This window comes from Rhincodon typus, chromosome 1, assembly GCF_021869965.1.
Source record: "Rhincodon typus isolate 14 chromosome 1, sRhiTyp1.1, whole genome shotgun sequence".
NCBI classification, from domain to species: Eukaryota; Metazoa; Chordata; class Chondrichthyes; order Orectolobiformes; family Rhincodontidae; genus Rhincodon; species Rhincodon typus.
In genome coordinates this window covers 113087071-113103951 of record NC_063332.1, presented here as the reverse complement: position 1 = coordinate 113103951, position 16881 = coordinate 113087071, and the positions used below count along the sequence as shown (strand labels likewise).

Here is a 16881-nt window from a genome sequence, read left to right as displayed (position 1 = left end):
TTGAAATTTAAATTGTGTTGTTATAGATATAAAGCAATTGTAAGAGTAGTGTTGTCTGTGATAGAAAACATCTAATCCATTTCAAGAAGTCCATTTGAGCTTTGATCCTGTTAGGAAGCTGCCAAATCACCTCATTGATACGGATTATTCAACATGTTGACAATTATTTAGAATGTATAGCATTGTCAAGATAACAATTGTGCTTTATTCTTCTGTTGAAACTTTTTCAGTAAATTGATTCTGCTATGGTCTGAGTATTAACCTTGACTACTTCTGAAGCTATACAACAGGAAAGATTGAGAGTTGGAAATTAAACCACAACTAATTGTGGTTTTCCACAGTATGAAACTCATTGCTTTTCTACCTCTCTTCAGTTCTGAAGAAGTGTCATATTATCTTGAAAATTAAACACTTTTGCCACACCATAGATGATGCCAAACTCATTGAATTTCTTGGGCTCTTTGTATTTATTTCAGATTTTTAGCATTCACAGTAATTTGCATTTGTAATGTTGATTACATTTTTCTGATGTTCAGTTACATTGTACAGTATCATTATTGTTATTGTCTTTAGGATTTTGCAGCCTATTTGACCTTTTGCGGGATTGTTCTCCACAAAGCCAAAGTGTACGAGACTTCGCTACTTGAAAACAGGCGCAATCAGGTACTGCCAAGGGCAAAGGTGATATTTGCCAAATGTCAGCATTAGAACATTGATTGGTACTAGGGAGAGAAGGAGATGACTTTTTGGGGAGATTCCTTCATTCATCCCCCATGACTATGGTGGAAGAGTCCTGCAATCTCCAAAAAGTTGTATTCACATTGTTTATCCAGGGTACTTAATGCTGTGCCACTAAATTGTCACAGTTATACAGCAGCCTACGAAATTTTCCTCTGGGAGTTCTGAATGAATGTTACTTAGCAAATTATTTGATCTATTTACCTTGCATCTTTCATGCCTGTCATAGTAGGTGTTATACTTTGTGCAAAATATCAGCAAGTCACAGCTGAATGGATTCAGTAAATTTATGCAAGAAAAGGCCAGCAGTAATTGGATGAACTTCAGATAACCTTGTTTCCCTACAAGGACAGGAGTCACATATTTGCTCATCTGGAGAAACCACCAACTTCAACAGTACTTAATTGTCATTGATGTCCTTCTGTGTACAGGAGATAATGAATATGCTGATGTGCAATGGGAGAGTTCCCCATCTGCACTTTTGTTGATAGCTGAACAGACCAAACCTGGAGAAGCTGGTTCTGACACGATTGCAGCATAATTAGGTGGTGATCAGGTCTCGTGATGGGGATGCAATTCTCTGCAATTTGGAATCTAATGTCAAGCTCCTGTTGCCATGGCTATTTATCCCATAATTCATTTCAAGGCATTTTCACCTAGGCCTCTTCATAGCAGGGGGAGGTGTCTGAGAAGTGGAATAAAATGAACAGAATAACACATTACAACCTCAGACTATCCCTGAGCAATGCCACAGTACGGAAGAAAACGCGGTTAAAATTCCTACATTTTTCTCTGGCCAAATCTATTGTTTTGGAAAATCAGTGGGTGGCTTGTGTTAGCACTTGACCATTTCACCTCAAACTAAGATTTGAATACATTGGCAACTATTCAGCACAGATTCGCATTGAGCTGCCACATCTCTTGTAAATTCCAAAAGGCTGACTATTGTGAGATGCGCTAAAATGCACATTGATGCAGTGGAGGTTTCCCAGAGACTAGGGCCTGGATTTCTGCTCCTGGATCAGGAATGCAGAGTCGAAAAGATTCTTGGCTCGACCGTGGAAAAAGTGGCCTGAGTGGTTGGAGTTTGACTCTGGAGTGAAAAGGCTTCGTTGAGAGTTGGGCTGGGTGACCCTAGAAAGAGGGGAGGTGTGGGACTGAGCTGTGTAGCAGATCTGCCTCAGGTTTCCCACGCTTTGCTGTGAACATGGCATGATTGAGGATTTACGTCTCTGTCAGCAACTTTGTGCCAACCATTCCATCTGTGCTCAACCTCAGGTCTGGGATATATCAGCCTGGAATTTACTGAAAAGAAAGAAAGGGACATGAATGAGGCATGCATTACTAAGATGCAGATAGGCCAACAACTCCATAGTAATTCTGGCAGAGGAACGGCAGAATGAGTTCAAAATCTTCCAGGAACCAGAAACATTGATGTGATGACCTTGCATGAGCCTTTCTCGGAGCCAGTTGTCAGCAAACATGGGAGAGAAGCAATCTGCGAGTGGACAAACAGCAAGAGGGTGAGTGGCAGCAGTGAGCTAGCGTGCAGTGGCAGAGTGGGTGGGTGGCACAGTCACAGAGGCAGAGCAGCTGGTGCCACAGGAAAGTGGAGTGGGAGGGTCTGAGCTGGCATGCACAGCGTGATTTGCCCTGGGCCCTGCACCCACCCAGGCTCAGCCTTGACAATATCACTACACACAGCAATTTGGACTGCATATCACTTCCTGATATACAAATACATGTATAAAAATGATCGTACCTTTTTAGTAATTTCCTTTTTATTTGAATATATAAAAATTTGTCATTTGAATAAACATGAAAAAAAAACAATGCATCACTTATTTATCATTAATTCTTTCTGTCACAAGGTTCTACTTGATCTAGCCACCCTGATATTCGAGGAGCAACATTCCTTGGAAGTAATTTTGAAGAAGATTGCAGCAACTATCCTTTCGTTCATGCAGGCTCAGAGCTGTACCATCTTCATTGTGGATGACAGCTCTTCTGTGAGTATTATGATGTGGTTACTAACTTCATCCAGTCCTATCAGATATATGGAGGTGGGTGGGGCAGAGGATTGTAAAATTCTGCAACTCCTCTGGTATATTTCTATGGTCATTTTAGCAGAGGCTCTGCAAAATCTATCAGGATCCCGGAAGACTTGTCATGACCTTACATACAGAGGCTGTTGAGGATGGAATATATATCTTGAAGTTAGGTGGAGTTTGGACTCCATGTACTTGGGATTTCTGCATCCTAAACCTCATCAGTATCTGACATGTACCTGGTATGCTCAGCGAGAGAGACAACTGATACCTACAGGGCAGAAATGGGCCTGTCTTTAACGGCAGCTAAGGGAACAGACTATTATTAAGGCTAGCATGGTAAAGTGGTACATGTTTAAGTTTACACAAAGATTATTTTCAACGTTTTCAGGGAGTCAGTGTGGGTTCAGGATTACATGAGGGGAAACTCACTCACTCACTACTCAATCCCTTAGATCTGGCAATAAGGCTGGACCTTCTAGCACTTTGGACAGGTGAGCACCCAAGAAACATCTTACAGCACAGATGCATTCTTAAACCCATTCAAACGAGGTGCTTTAGTCTTTGCTCTGACCATTTCTTGTCAAGTCAATGCTGGAGAGCACCAATAGACCTGTTTGCAGTGTAAATACTGTGAGAAATTGCTAAGTCTATGAAAATTCAGGGCTAGGGAACAATTTAGAAAGACCTTTTTGTCAGTCACTCTAACATGGGTCACAATTGTACCATTTTTTAGAAAGGTATATTTTAGTTGCTTTTCCAATTAGTTTGATCGTTTAATTGTAAAGGTTTGTTGATAAGACAATTACTTTTCGCTTTTCTGAATTATACATTCCCATGGGATCAGAAGCAATGGCTTTATGCATTTAAAATGCAAGTGATTAATAAAAAGGCCATTGAGATTCTGGTGATAATGACCCATGCAATCTTTTCATTATTCCTTTTACCTTATTTTAGCACTTTTAATTGTGGCCCCTCTAAATTCTTGAGGCCAGCTTTCTCTACTTAACCTTTATGAGACCATTTTTCAGTTTTGCTTAATTGAACTTCTTTAACGATATCGGTGTCGGTCTGATAACAAAATGGAATGAATATATAAACTAATTGACAGCTAAAGGTAAATTGCAGAGCATTACAAAACAATATGAAAAGTACAAATAATTCTATCACCTTAAATCCAGGCAGCACGATAGTCAAAGTTGCAATGCTGTGACAATTCCAAAGGTGATGCAGCTCCATTTAGCAGCTTAACACAAGCTTTCCTCTTTGGGTTATATCACCCTTTAGGCTTTACTGGTCTCCTCACTTCCTGAAACAGAACAAGCATTTTGAAATTAGGCTGGACTGTGTGTGTGTCTGAATGAAACTGACTATCAGAGAGTACATGCCAAGAGTTTCTGAATTATTCATCTCCATATTATTCCCATTCGATACTTGGAAGCCAAGTTTTAACAGTTTTCCTGAAAGTCTGCAGTGGAGATTAGAAATGATGTGCTGGAATCAAACTTGCATTCAAGTATACTGTGACCCCATTCATTGGTGTTCCAGTGTGTTTTGCCATGATCAGTGCATTTACTATTGATTCACTTTGACAAATTGTGTAACATGTACAACCTGATTAAAGTGTTCAAATGAATGCCAACTTTCATCAAGTGCAATACAGGTTGCTTTTCTGTTAATTCTTTTTAACATAAATATTTGAAAAGTATTGGTGATGCATCCCATAAAGATAAAACAGTAGAATCTTATACTGTATAGTCATAGTTAATGATTACATGTGAAAATTATTTCATCATTATGAATAAAGAAAGAAATAAAAAAACTTAAAAATTTACGTTAACAAGATAAATTCTACTCAATTTCATCTTTCTGTTCTCAGATGCAGGGCCAGAAAATTTCCATCAGTTTTATTGCAGGTCCATGAAGACTGTGACTTAGCCAACATACATAATAGAGTTTGCTGCAGATATAAAACGTAACCAAAAAGTTTATCACTTCAGTTTTTCCTTTGTAATTGTATTTGGATTTAAAGGGAACCCATAAATCCTGCAGGTTTCTGGAAGACCGATTCTAAATTCACACGAATTCATTTCTTTTTCAGAAATTATGCAGTGACGATGCATGCCCAGTTTTGAGCTATAATTATTGAGCAGTTTGATTGCTTTTCTGTGTCAGAAATAAATTTATAAGTTGAATCAATTTTGGGCACCATACCTTAGGAAGAATGTCACAAAATGTGAGGGAGTGTAGAAGAAATTGAATAAACTGAGAGACATTTTGTTTATGTGGAGAAACTAACATTCATCTCCTTAGAGAAGAGTAGGTTGAGAGGAGATTTGACAGAGGAGATTTGAAAGAAGTGATTGAAGATATGAATCCATAGAATAATTGAGATGAGACTGTTGCCAGTGATAGAAGACTTGATAACCAAGTATGTAGATTTTGAGCTGATTACTAAAAGAACAAGGGTGATATTAGAGAACAACTTCTACACAGTCAGTTGTGATATGTTATGTTCTACCTGAAAAGATTCAATCACCACACTCAAGAAGAATTGGATAAGTACTTGAAGGTGAAATTTTACAGGGCTATGGAGAAAGAAAACATGCCAAAGAGGAGGCAAGGTAGAAATGGCCAAATAGACTTCTTATAAGTTGTATTTTTCCAAGATTCTATGGCTAATTCAGCATGTTATATTAAGCAGAATTTGTCATATCTAAGGTATGTATTGTTTCAAATTTCATGTTTTATTTTGCTTGTTTTTGGGCTTAATAAATTGAGGCATGACAGTTTGGAGAGTGGCCTGCGTTCCAAGGGACCTGTATTCAATGGCTGCCACAGATTACAATCATAGGTACTTGAAACCTAATGTTTTCCATTATATACGCAAGCTGCTGTGAGAGGCAAGAGAGGAGATTGCAGGGCATAAATGTTAAAATCCTGTCTGGCCACAGGAGGGGTGCCAGAGGACAGGAAGACAGCTAACGTGGCACCATTATTCAGGAAAGATGGAAGATGTAAACCAGGAAGCTATAAGCCAGTGATTTCAACATCAGTGGTAGGGAAACTATTGGAAAAAATTCTGAAGGACAGAATTAACCCACACTTGGAAAAGCATGAGTTAGTTAAGGACAGTCAGCATAACCTTGTAAGAGGAAGATCATGTCTAACTAATTTGATTGAAATTTTTGAGCAGGTGACGAGTTGTCTAGATGAGGATAGTTCAGTTGACGTAGTCTACATGAACTTCATCGAACATAAAACTGTACAGCACAGGAACGGGCCCTTTGCTGTGCTGATCATGACACCAAATAAAACTAATCCCTTCTGCCTGTGCTTGGTCCATATCCCTCCATCCCTTGCATTTTCATGTGCTTATCTAAAAATCCCTTTAATGCCCCTATCGTATCTGCCTCCACCACCACCCCTGGCAGTGCATTTCACACTCTTAACATTCTCTATGTGAAAAACTTGCCGCTCACATCTCCTTTGAACTTGCCCCGCTAACCTTAAACATATGCCCCTAGTATTAGACATTTCAACTCTGGGAAAATGATGCCGACTGTCAACTCTATCTATGCATCTCATAATTTTATAAATTTCTATCAAGTCTCCCCTCAGCCTGCATCACTCAAGAGAAAACAACCTGAGTTTTTCTAGCCTCTCCTTATAGCTCCCACCCTCTAATCCAGGCAGCGCCCCAGTAAACCTCTTCTCCACCCTTTCCAAAGCCTCCATATCCTTCCTGTAATGCAGCGGTCAGAATTGAACGCAATACTCTGTGTGCCCTAATCAAAGTCTGATAAAGCTGCAACATGACATCCTGACTCTTATACTCAATTCCTTGAACAATAAAGGCAAGCATGCCATACACCTTCTTTACCGTTCTATCTACTTGTGTGGCTACTTTGAGGGAGCTATGGACTTGAACCCCAAGATTCCTCCACACATAAATGCTGTTCAGAATCTTGCTGTTAACTGTACTTTTCCTTAACATTTGATCTCCCAAAGTGCAGCACCTCACACTTACCCGGATTAAAGTCCATCCACCATTTCTCCACCCATATCTGCAACTGATCTATATCCTGCTGTATCCTTTGACAACCTTCTACATTATCCACAACTCGACTGATCTTTGTATCATCTGCAAACTTACAAACTCACCCATCTACATTTTTATCTAAGTCATTTATATATTATCACAAACAGCAAAGTTCCCAGTGTGGATCCTTGTAGAACACCACTAGTCATGGACCTTTAGCCTGAAAAACACCCTTCCTCCACTACCCTCTGCCCTCTATGGGCAAACCAATTCTAAATCAACACAGCTAAATCACAGTGGATTCCATGCATCTTAATTTTCTGGATGAGCCGGCCATGAGCGACCTTGTCGAAAGCCTCACTAAAATCCATGTAAACAACACCCACGGATCTAATCTCATCAATCACCTTTGTCACCTTCTCGAAAAATCCAATCCAGTTAGTAAAACATGACCTGCCTGCACAAAGCCTGCTGCCTGTCCCTAATAAGGCCATGCTTTAACAAATGTGTGTAAATCCCATCCCTAAGAATTCTCTCCAATAGCTTCCCAACCACCGATGTGAGACTTACCGATCTGTAGTTTCCTGGATTATCCCTATTTCCTTTCTTGAACAGAGGAACAACATTAGCTACTCACCAGTCCTCCAGGACCTTTCCAGTAGCCAGTGAGGATATAAAGATCTTGGTCTAGGCCTCAGCAATCTGCTCTCTTGCCTCTGTCAATAACCTGAGGCAGATACCATCGGGCCCTGGGGACTTGTCCAACTTAATGCTCTTCAAGAGATCCAATACCACTTTTCTTGATCTCAAAGGCCCAAGCATATTAGCATGCTCCACACAAATCTCACTGAACTCCATATGCTTCAAGAAGGCTTTTGGTAAGGTCTTGCATGGCAGACTGGTTAAGAAGGTAAGAGCCCATGAGATCCAAGGCAATTTGGCAAATCATCTCAGTGGCAGAAAGCAGAGGGTGATGGCCGAAGAGTGACTTTGTGACTGCATTTGTGTCCCTGAAAACAAAGTGACCTGATCATGTAAGTCATATTTGTTACTGAGGCCAAAAGTAAAGTGTTGAAGGGCTGAAGTGGTGTCTGAGTCTGAGAACGGGTATGCTGATGAGAGCAGTATGAACCAGGAAGGACTGAAGAATGGACTTGGAGAGCTAGAAGGGGGTATGAAAAAGCCTTGGCAAGTAGGATCAAGGAAAACCCCAAGGCGTTCTATGCTTGTGTGTGGAAAAAGAGGATGCCCAGAGTGAGGGTAGGGCTAATCAGGGATAGTGGAGGGAACTTGTACACGGAGTTGGAGGAGGTAGGGGAGATCCTTAATGAATACATTGCTTTAGTATTCACCAGTGAGAGGGACCTTGACGTTTGTGAGGACAGCGTGAAACATGCAGATATGCTTGAACAGGTTGATGTTAGAAAGGAAGATGTGCTAGAAATTTTGAAAGACATGAGGATAGATAAGTCCCCTGGGATATACCCAAGGTTACTACGGGAAGCGAGGGAAGAGATTGCTGTCCCTTTGGTGATGATCTTTGCATCCTCACTGTCCACTGAAGTAGTACCAGATGATTAGAGGGTGGTAATAGGGATAATCCTGGGAATTACAGACCGATTAGTCTTACTTCTGTGGTTGGCAAATTATTGGAGAGGATTCTGAGAGATAGTATTTATGATTATTTGGAAAAGCACAGTTTGATTAGAAAAAGTCAGCATGGCTTTGTGAGGGGCAGGTCATGCCTCACAAGCCTTATTGTATTCTTTGAGGATGTGACAAAACACATTGATGAAGGCAGAGCAGTGGATGTGGTGTATATGGATTTTAGCAAGGCATTTGATAAGGTTCCCCATGGTAGGCTCATTCAGAAAGAAAGAAGGCATGGGATTCAGGGAAATTTGGCTGTCTGGATACAAAACTGGCTGTGCAGTTGAAGACAGAGGGTGGTAGTAGATGGAAAGTATTCAGCCTGGAGCTCGGTGATCAGTGGTGTTCCGCAGGGATCTGTTCTGCTCTTTGTGATCTTTATAAATGACTTGGATGAGGAAGTGGAAGGGTGGGTTAGCAAGTTTGCCAATGACACGAAGATTGATGGAGCTGTGGACAGTGTGGAGGGCTGTTGTAGGTTGCAACGGGACATTGACAGGATGCAGATCTGGGCAAAGAATGGAATTCAACCCAGAAAAGTGTGAAGTGATTCATTTTGGAAAGTCGGATTTGAATGCAGAATATAGGGTTAATGGCAGGATTCTTGGCAGTATGGAGGAACAGAGGAATCTTGGTGTCCACGCCCATAGATCCCTCAATGTTGCTACCCAAGTTGATTGGGGAGTAAAGAAGGTGTATGGTGTGTTGGCTTTCATTGGCAGGGGAATTTGTTTAAGAGCTGTGAGGTTATGCTGCAGCTCTATAAAATTCTGGTTAGACCACACTTGGAATATTGTGTTCAGTTGTGGTCGCCTCATTATAGGAAGGATGTGGAAGCTTTAGAGAGGGTGCAGAGGAGATTTACCAGGATGCTGCCTGGACTGGAGGGCAGGTCTTATGAGGAAAGATTGAGGGAGCTAGGTTTTTTTCATTGGAGTGAAGAAGGATGAGAAGTGACTTGATAGAGGTGTACAAGATGATGAGAGGCATAGATAGAATGGATAGCCAGAGACTCTTTCCCAGGGCAGAAATGACTATTACGAGGGGGCATAATTTTAAGGTGATTGGAGGAAGGTATAGGGGAGATGTCAGAGGTAGGTTCTTTACACAGAGAGTGGTGGGCGTGTGGAATACATTATCGACAGTGGTAGTGGAGTCAGATACTTTAGAGACTTTTAAGCGACTCTTGGATAGGCACATGGAGGATAGTAAAATGTAGGGTATGCAGGGTAGATTGATCTTGGCAGGATAATAGGTCAGCACAACATCGTCGGCTGAAGGGCCTGTACTGTGCTGTACTGTTCTATGTTCTATGAAACATACCAACATACTGACTATGAGACATAATACAACAAGCACAGGGAAACACACTGTGAGTGGTCATGCTCTTTTCTGGCCACCACTTGCCCTCCTAGGGATTGAGAAACCTGATGACGTGCACACCCCAGCAGGTCTTGGACCTGTCAGCCCAGCTACGCGGGTGGATGGAAGAGCAGTTAATGATAATGCATGAACAAGGGAGATGGTGAGGATCTCCATTGAATGAATAAAAAGTGTATGAGGCAGGAGGGAACGTAGAACATCCAGCCCAGGAGCCTGCCCGCTATTCTAAATCATGGCTGATTATCCCTTCAGTGCCACTTTCCTGCACTATGTCCATACCTAATAAAGTCCTCAGTCAACAGAAACCTTGCACGTTTGGTCTAGAATTTGCTCATTGATTGAGCTTCCACAGCCTTTCAAACTGTTTACTGTACTTGCATGGTATGTTTTAGAGACTTCTGTACATGGACATTGCAATCCCTTTGGACATTTTCACTTCCCAACCATTTAAGAAACATCCTACCTCTCTGTTTTGGCTACCAATGTGAATAACTTGATACCTAATTACATTCTATTCCATCTGCCATGCTCTAGCCCATTCAATTAGCCTGGCTGATTCATTTTGAAACCTCATTATAACCTCCTCACACTTACATGCCCACCCAGTTTGGTATAATCGATAAATTTGGAGGTATTACTATTAGCCCTGACATACAAATTATTCATTTAGATTATGCACAGTTGCAGACCCAGCAGTGACATTTGCAGTATCCCGTTTGTAATACCCTGTCTTCCTGAAAATGATCCATTTGTTCCTACTTTGCTTTCTCTTTATGATAAAATTCTCAATCCATACTAATTATTCGCTGCACCTCCTCTACACCCCCCTCCCCTTTCCATGTGCTCCAATTTTATTCACTAACCTCCTATTTAGGATGTTATCAAAAATCAATTAAAAATCCAAATAAACTACATTGCCTATATTACAAATAACATTCTCAAACAAGTTTTCAAACATGATTTTCTTTTCCCAAATCCATGCTGACTCTGCCCAATTTTACCATTCATTTCTAAATGTTCAGTTATCACATCTTTTAATAATCGATTCTAATGTGTTCCCTACTACAGACATCATCCTAATCAGTCTGTAGTTCCCTACTTTCCCTCTCCTTAATTAAATGATGGGTTGATATTTGCCATCTTCCAGTCAGAAGGAACCTTTCCAGAATCCATAACATTATGAATGATGACCACCAATGCATTCTTTCAACGCTTGTGATGAAGCTCCTCTGATCTAGGAGATTTATCAACCATCAATCCAACTAATGTTTCAACTAAAAATGACATGAGGGGCAATTTTTTTACACAGAGTGTGGTTCGTGTGTGGAATGAACTTCCTGATGAAGTGGTGGATGTGAGTACAATTACAATGTTTAAAGACATTTGGATAAGTACGTAAATAGGAAAGGTTTGGAGGGATATGGGCCAGGAGCAGGCAGGTGGGACTAGTTTAGCTTGGGAACATGGTCGGCACGGACTAGTTGGACCGAAGGGTCTGTTTACATGTTGTATGACTCTCTGATTCTACTACCTCCTTATTGGTGCTAATTTCTTTTTGTTCTTCAATTAAACAAGCCCTTTAGTTTCAGGGAGATTTTCCGTGTCTTCTTATATGAAGACAAACATAAAGTAATTGTTTTGAGAGGTGCCCATATGAAGGTGAAACAGCAGAGAGTAGATGGTGACACTGACTCTTGTAGATTACAGAAGATCATTGACCTTCTGACTACCCTGCTGGACATGTCTCTTCTTTCGGTTCACAGCACTGTCCTGGGATCCAGGCTGGCTGTATCTGGAGGAGGAAACAGGTAAAAAAGAGCAGAAGATGGCACAAGGAATATTACTATGTGCTACGATAGACTGGGCTCCATGAAACTCACTCAACAAAACATTTTATCAGCAAATTGGCAAAGTTTTGCCTACTGTCTCTCAAATCAATGTAACCTGTAAGTAGTTGCTACATGTAACAAACTGTGTCTTGTTAACCACAAAAGACTCTTGTAGGTCGACCAAAAAGTAGCTTTCCTCTGCTGTGTTAGATCAAGCAGTCCCCATGACGTCCTTTACTTCAAGAGGATAGTTGTAGAAATCTTCTTCATGAGTAGCAGCTCATACAGCATAGTGACTGGCATACTCATACACCAATTATAACTGAACATAGGCTCCAGAGCACCAAGATGGACCTTTCAACCAGCTAGGTTTGGCAGTCAACAGTCTCCAGAGGAAGAAGGTGCAAGTCCAGCTAATATCTCTTTCCAGTACTGCCAGAAGGAAAATCTTTCAGTTCAGGGATCTTCCTCCTGGGATAATCTGTATATCCAACAAGAAAGTGAGAATTTGGGCCTAACCAGTGATTGAGTCCCCTACATTCATGTCATGGCTACTTATGGATCAATGAATTGTCCTGTCTAAAACACAGGCCTAACATAATTTGCAGTAATTTTCAAGACAGATTGTTACAAAGGAATGTAGCTTGCGCTCTGCTCTATTGGAAGAAAAAAGGTTTAGCAATCTTCTAAGAAATTATTTTGCTGGCTATTATAACAAGGCATTAATGCCTTCAAAATATTATCTTCACTAAACAGCAGAGGAAATGGAATTTCATACAAATTTTTTTAACAACACACAAATTTGCCAGCCCGATAATGAGTCTATTCTTGAATAGTAGTGAATTAAAAATTTCATTTAGTCAGGTAAAATGATTTCAACTACTATGTGAGCATTGTATTTATAGCAAGACTGTGTTGTAAGATGAATCCTCACCACAGTTTATCATGGTTTAAGATCTCTCTAGTAGTTTTGTTATCACCATCCTCCTTCCTGATAGGGATCCTCAGTGCCTGCTTGGTCTAATAGAGGAAACCCACCTGCTACTATAATGAGAAAAGGAATTTGTCTTAAACAAAATGTAATTTATTGTATGATATCAACTAGGTACATTAGTAAAATACATTGTTATGAAGATGGTGACGGAGACCTCTTTGTTGGATATTACTTCTTTGAGATGTAAAACTTGCCCCTGACCTGAGCCCATGTGACATCAACATGTTGAGCAGTACTTAATGTATTTCTCAATATTAACCAATTCAGACCCTTTTAACAGGGAGGTGATGGCCTAGTGACATTAACACTAGACTGTTAATCTTGGGGACCAGTGTTCGAATCCTGCTGTGGCAGTTTGTGAAATTTGAATTCAATAAGAATCCAGAATTAAGAGACTGATGATGATCACGAAATTGTTGGAAAAGCCCATCTGGTTCATTAATGTCCTTTAGGAAAGGAAACTGCTAGCCTACATGCGACTCCAGACCCACAGCAATGTGATTGATTCTGAACTGCCCTCTGACCAATTAGGAATGAGCAATAAATGCTGGCCTAGCCAGTGACACCCTCATCCTGTGGATAAACAAAAGGAAATGTCTCCTCCCAAATATTTAAACTGGAATGAATTCAGAGTTAATTTAGTCCTCAAAAGTTAGGGCTTGGTTCGATCAAGTTTGTAAACCTTATTCAATAAAGTTAGTTAGTGCTTGGGTTCAGATCCCTGTCGTATTTTCTTGTTGTATAGAATTAATCACTTGATGAATTTATTTTTAATTTTCAGGATTCATTTTCCAGTGTCTTCCACATGACTTCAGCAGAGCTTGGAGATCCGTCAGAGTTCCAGAGAAGGTAACGTACAATGTCATTCATCATCCTTCTATTATACATGAAAACTGAATTAGGAATGATGATATTTGCCTCAGCACTCAGCTTTTATCCCATCGAAACTATAGATAAAGCTTCAATCTAATTTACTTTTATCAGAAAAGACCCTCCAGGAACTCACGAAAGGAAGCAATAAAAACATTTTGTTATTGTGCCAGATGATTCCTAGTGTCTGCGACAGGTTATTTGACATGTTTTGAAGCAGGCAGAGTAATATGCACTGACTCAAGCCATTCTCTGCATTACGGTTTATATAATATTTTAAACAGCCCACTCAAACCTCTCCTGCTGATTCTTTCTTCAACCTAATTCTTATGAAATCAAGCAAATTGCATTTTCAAAGCCTAGTGGACACTAGTGAGAAAGTCAGAGTAAAAATACAATTCAAATAGAACTATTTAAGATTCTCAATTTGTGGAATTATGAAAGCAGTGCAAGTTTGTAAAGTCTACTCTATAAAGTTGGGTATCGTTAAGAAACATTGAAGCAAATCAGTTGAGGAGACAAATCGGCCATTTTAGCTGTGAAGTTCTGGTGATGTGAGTTTAACACAATAGGCTGGATTTTTCTATGTTAAAGTTCAAGTTCAAGCAGAGATGGGAAAAAGATAAAAATAGCTATTTTGAGTCGTCAGCCCCAAGCATTTAATTCAGAGCTAGGGTGTTCTGGGTCTGCTTTTATTAAGGAGTTTGTGGGCCCAACTGAGAATTTTTTTTCATTTTCAGGGATGCAGCTGTAGTTTAGCAGCTGTCTGTCTCAAGACCAACTGCATGGAAATGTGAATCTTAAAAGATAAATAAAAATGGTTTTTAAAGTTTAACGGGCTTATTCCTTTGTAATTAAAGGTCCATTGTAGGTCAGCAGAGGAGTCAGACTTAATAATGATGTCAGCTCAGGGGTCCTGACATCACTTAGCATCATGTGGGTATTGGAGCAGGTGGGCACAGCTGTTTGGACTTTACCAGGGGCAAAGCAGCTGGAAATTGGTGCTGAAGCCTCATGGATTGAGGTTATTGGAAATGAGAAGTAGCAGCCAGCACTGGAAAGGCAGAGCACCAGGCATCAGAAGAGAGGGACAAGGGAATCAAAGGAGAAAGATATACTACCTTGAGTGCAGGATCTACAGGCAGAGGTGAAGGCACCTGTACATGACTGGAACCAGTGATGAAGAAGATGCAGGTCTCCGGATACATGATTACAGATTTCTCTGTCCTTGTCAACTACTGACGTTGGGTGTCACACAATGGCTGGATATCAGTGTGACAACCGAGGTGATAGATATCATCTTCACCAACACCAAAAAAAATCATCAAAATCATAATAGTGACAACACTGCAGACTCAGAGGTTACCAGATCCAGACCCAGGAGTGTTCAGGTGGCGCCCTCCAAAATCCTAAGGCTGAGGAGATGACCAAGAATAGAGAGATATTCCTGTTGCATGACAAGGAGGCATCCTGTTGGCAATTTCTGGAAAGAGGGACCTCCCTTCTCTCCCTTGCACTCTTGAGGACCAGTCTTCCCTGTGCCTGCTATGACAGGCCATTGTACAAACTCCCTCCCTTAGGGTAAACACGGGCAATCAGTGATGGCTGCCATAGGTTGTCTGCAATCTGCTTCTATTCCTGCCTCCACTTGGTTAACTTGGTGGGAAACCTACTTCCATCCCAATTGAGGGATTACCCCATGAAAACTGCAACTGGTCAAATTTCAGGTAGATTCTGATTCTAACCCCAGAAATACCACTTTCATTAGGAAAATCCACATCAGTACATCATTTTTACCCTTAAAGCCTCCAAATCCCACTCTGTAACTTAGCTGAGAACAAACAAAAATGAGCACAACACTGCTGGGAGGATTCATGTAAATTTTGAAATGTCATAAAGCATGTAACAAACATTGCAACTGTACATATTTTGCACAGCTAACAATAACAAATATCTGTCCCATTCTGTTATTTTTATATCTGCAACAGGGTGCATTTTTGTTATGTGCTTTCTCCTTCCTAAGGCCTCAAAACTACATTATTAGATCTGGATTTTACTTCAGGTAGATTTGCCTTTGGAAGAATGGGAATACTTCTGTCTGCTTTCACCATGAGCTAACTCATGTTACTGATTCAGGCTGGTTCAGTTCAGTTTCTGGTCATTGGTAACCACAAGGTTGCTGATAGTACAGGATTAAGCTGTTGTAATGCCATTAAATGTAAAGGGGAGTTGGTTACATTCTCTCTTGCTGGAGCTGGTCATTGCCAGGTGCTTGTACCATGCAAATGTTACTTCTCACTAATATGCCCAAGCATGGATGTTCTCCAAGTCTTGCTGCATATGGGCTGCTTCAATGGCTGAGGAGCCATGAGTGATGCTGAACATTGTGCAAATATAAGTGGCCATTGTTCAGCATGAAAACTGTGGCCAAGAAGGTCAAAGAAACAATGTGGGGCAAGTCTTAGGCAAGAAAATGCTGACTGTATTTGGTTTAGTTCTCCATGCATTATGTCATGGCAAAATCACCATTTAAATCTAAATATCCATTTAGTAAAAATATGGTGGAAAGGCTTACTTTTCTATTTGAATTCATTACTTCATCCTAACTTCAGATCATCAATAAAAAAGAGACTAATACGTGGGGAATCTATTTATCTTTAAAACAAATATGGGTATGTTAACTTCCGTAACCATTGTTTAAATGTTATGATAAGTTATCATTCTGGTATCAGAGAAACATGTGGCAACCTCCCGTGGAGACCCAGTGAAGTCAATTTAAATATATGATTGTGTAAAACAAGCAATACCATATTAGCTGCTCATATAAGGGCCCTGATTTTCATTTTACAGGCAGCAAGTCCAATTCTGCCTACTTTCCATAACCACCCAAAGTCAAGACTATTTTCAATTGCTTTGACAGCACCATAAGTTTTTCACAAATTGATGTTCGAGTTACAGTGCACTTTTCCACCTAAGTATAACTCCTTTGAGATGACAAAACCTTTTTTTTAAATATATTTAAAATGCACAGTTTTAAATACAAATCAACTTCGAGGCTGGATTGACAGTTATAAAATGGATATAAAATACTAAAATCCCTTAGTTTAAATTGATTTAATTAAACTGACAAAACGTTTTGCAAACAGCAAGAGAAAACAAAATTTAACATTTCATAGCAAAGCCAATATTAACTTTAGGGGTATCTCCAAAAGGTGGGCAAGAATTTTGGTGAAAACTGGACATGTTCATATATAGGGATAACAAGGTGTAGAGCTGGATGAACACAGCAGGTCAAGCAGCATCAGAGGAGCAGGAAAGCTGACGTTT

General features: G+C 40.3%; 1 protein-coding gene across 4 annotated transcripts in view; it reads left to right on the top strand.

Moving 5' to 3' along the window:
- pde5ab (phosphodiesterase 5A, cGMP-specific, b) overlaps positions 1 to 16881 on the top strand; it is a 167801-nt gene that overhangs the window by 104822 nt on the left and 46098 nt on the right. For all 4 annotated transcript variants that reach the window (XR_007262654.1, XM_048600064.1, XM_048600054.1 and 1 more), the window contains exons 5-7: positions 574 to 663; positions 2610 to 2747; positions 13466 to 13533. Coding sequence is in view for 3 of the 4 variants with exons in the window: in XM_048600064.1 (XP_048456021.1) it covers positions 574 to 663; positions 2610 to 2747; positions 13466 to 13533 (296 nt within the window). In the remaining variant the exon portion in view is untranslated. The remainder of the gene's footprint in view (positions 1 to 573; positions 664 to 2609; positions 2748 to 13465; positions 13534 to 16881) is intronic.